The sequence below is a fragment of the Physeter macrocephalus genome, chromosome 3, assembly GCF_002837175.3.
Source record: "Physeter macrocephalus isolate SW-GA chromosome 3, ASM283717v5, whole genome shotgun sequence".
Lineage (NCBI taxonomy): Eukaryota > Metazoa > Chordata > Mammalia > Artiodactyla > Physeteridae > Physeter > Physeter macrocephalus.
The window spans coordinates 27960221-27961970 of record NC_041216.1 but is presented as its reverse complement, the minus strand read 5'-3'; the positions used below and the strand labels follow the sequence as shown (position 1 = coordinate 27961970).

Sequence of the window (1750 nt, the reverse complement as noted above, 5' to 3'; positions counted from 1 at the left end):
AGCAAAGTTGCTGGTGAATCGTGCTTTAATATCAATAGAAGGTGAACACAGGAGGGTGACAGCAGGCGGGGACAGAGGTGGGGAAGTCTTGACGGGGGCCACCTCCTGCCACGCAGGCCACCAGGTGCTACTGCGTTGCTTTATGCGCTCAGCCCTGGCCCTACAGTGAGAAAAGCTGGAGCCAAGGGTTTTTTCCCCTCTGCTGAGTCAGCGCGCAGATTAGCGGGTGGAACTTTCCAGCGGCGCCCGGTTAGCAGTGGGGCTGTGCTTCAGGAGGAGCCGGATTCCTCTGTGGTAGGGCAGGTGCTGCACGGTGGGCGAGCCTCGTCGCCCGAAATTCAGACGGGTGCACACCCCGCCCCAACGGGAGCTCACGGGACTAGCACACAGACGCCAGGGAGGTGCAGGGGGAGTGAGGGGCTTCAGGCTGGATGTTCACTCATGTAACATTTTCCACGCGGACTGGGATGCCGTCCCGAGTCACCTTGATGCGGACCAAGATTCGGGGCAACACGAAGTCTAGCTCAAGCCAAAGAACCTGAAATTGGAACCTGGCAGAGAGTGTCTGGGTTTTACTGCTGATACAGGATTATTACACATTAAACAGAAAATCATGATGGGAACCGCGTTTTCTTAAATATCCCAGCCTTGACGTGCATGTCGTGAAACGCCCGACCTCCGGGAGCGGTCCCATGCTAAGCTGGGCGCTCTCTCCATGTGGGGACGTCACCCCCGTTTTTCGGTTTGGGTCTGTGAGCATCTTTATTTTTCAGTGGAGGCTCTTCTGCGAGGCTGCTCAGGGTCCGGCTGTTTCTCGGCTCTGAGGTCTTCTCTCTCCTCTCCGAGACACTCACTGGATCGTTCCTAAAGAAACATTTAACGTGAGCTCCTCTCTGCTCCCCTGTCTCACTGTGTCCCAGCACTAAAATCCACCCAGGCAGAGGCGTTCAGAATGGCAAGCCTTCGGGAAGGCACCAGCGGGTGATAGAACCTTAACTACATCATCTCCTAAAGGATTCTTTTTTAAAAAATAATAATTTTATTTATTTATTTATTTTCAGCTGCATTGGGTCTTCGTTGGCTTTCTCCAGTTGCGGCGAGCAGGGGCTGCTCTTCGTTGCGGTGCGCGGGCTTCTCACTGTGGTGGCTTCTCTTGTTGCGGAGCACAGGCTCTAGGCGTGTGGGCTTCAGTAGTTGTGGCTCGCGGGCTCTAGAGCGCAGGCTCAGTAGTTGCGGTGCACGGGCTTAGTTGCTCCGCGGCACGGGGGATCTTCCCGGACCAGGGCTCGAACCCGTGTCCCCTGCATTGGCAGTGGCAGGCGGATTCTTTTTTTTTTTTTTTTTTGCGGTACGCGGGCCTCTCACTGTTGCGGTCTCTCCCGTCGCGGAGCACAGGCTCCGGACGCGCAGGCTCAGCGGCCATGGCTCACGGGCCCAGCCGCTCCGCGACATGTGGGTTCTTCCCGGACCGGGGCACGAACCCGTGTCCCCTGCATCGGCAGGTGTACTCTCAACCACTGCGCGACCGGGGAAGCTTGGTGAGAATGGGAGAAAGTATCTGCAAATGAAGCAACTGACAAAGATGAATCTCCAAAATATACAAGCAGCTCATATAGCTCAATATCAAAAACACAAACAACCCAATCAAAAAACGGGCGGAAGGGCTTCCCTGGTGGCGCAGTGGTTGAGAGTCCGCCTGCCAATGCAGGGGACACAGGTTCGTGCCCCGGTCCGGGAAGATCCCACGTGC

General features: G+C 56.1%; 1 protein-coding gene across 10 annotated transcripts in view; it reads right to left on the bottom strand.

Moving 5' to 3' along the window:
• Positions 1 to 7: 7 nt before the first annotated feature.
• RNF207 (ring finger protein 207) overlaps positions 8 to 1750 on the bottom strand; it is a 17377-nt gene continuing 15634 nt past the window's right edge. For all 10 annotated transcript variants that reach the window (XM_055083809.1, XM_028487920.2, XM_055083810.1 and 7 more), the window contains one exon: positions 8 to 864. Coding sequence is in view for 1 of the 10 variants with exons in the window: in XM_007123924.4 (XP_007123986.2) it covers positions 696 to 864 (169 nt within the window). In the remaining 9 variants the exon portion in view is untranslated. The remainder of the gene's footprint in view (positions 865 to 1750) is intronic.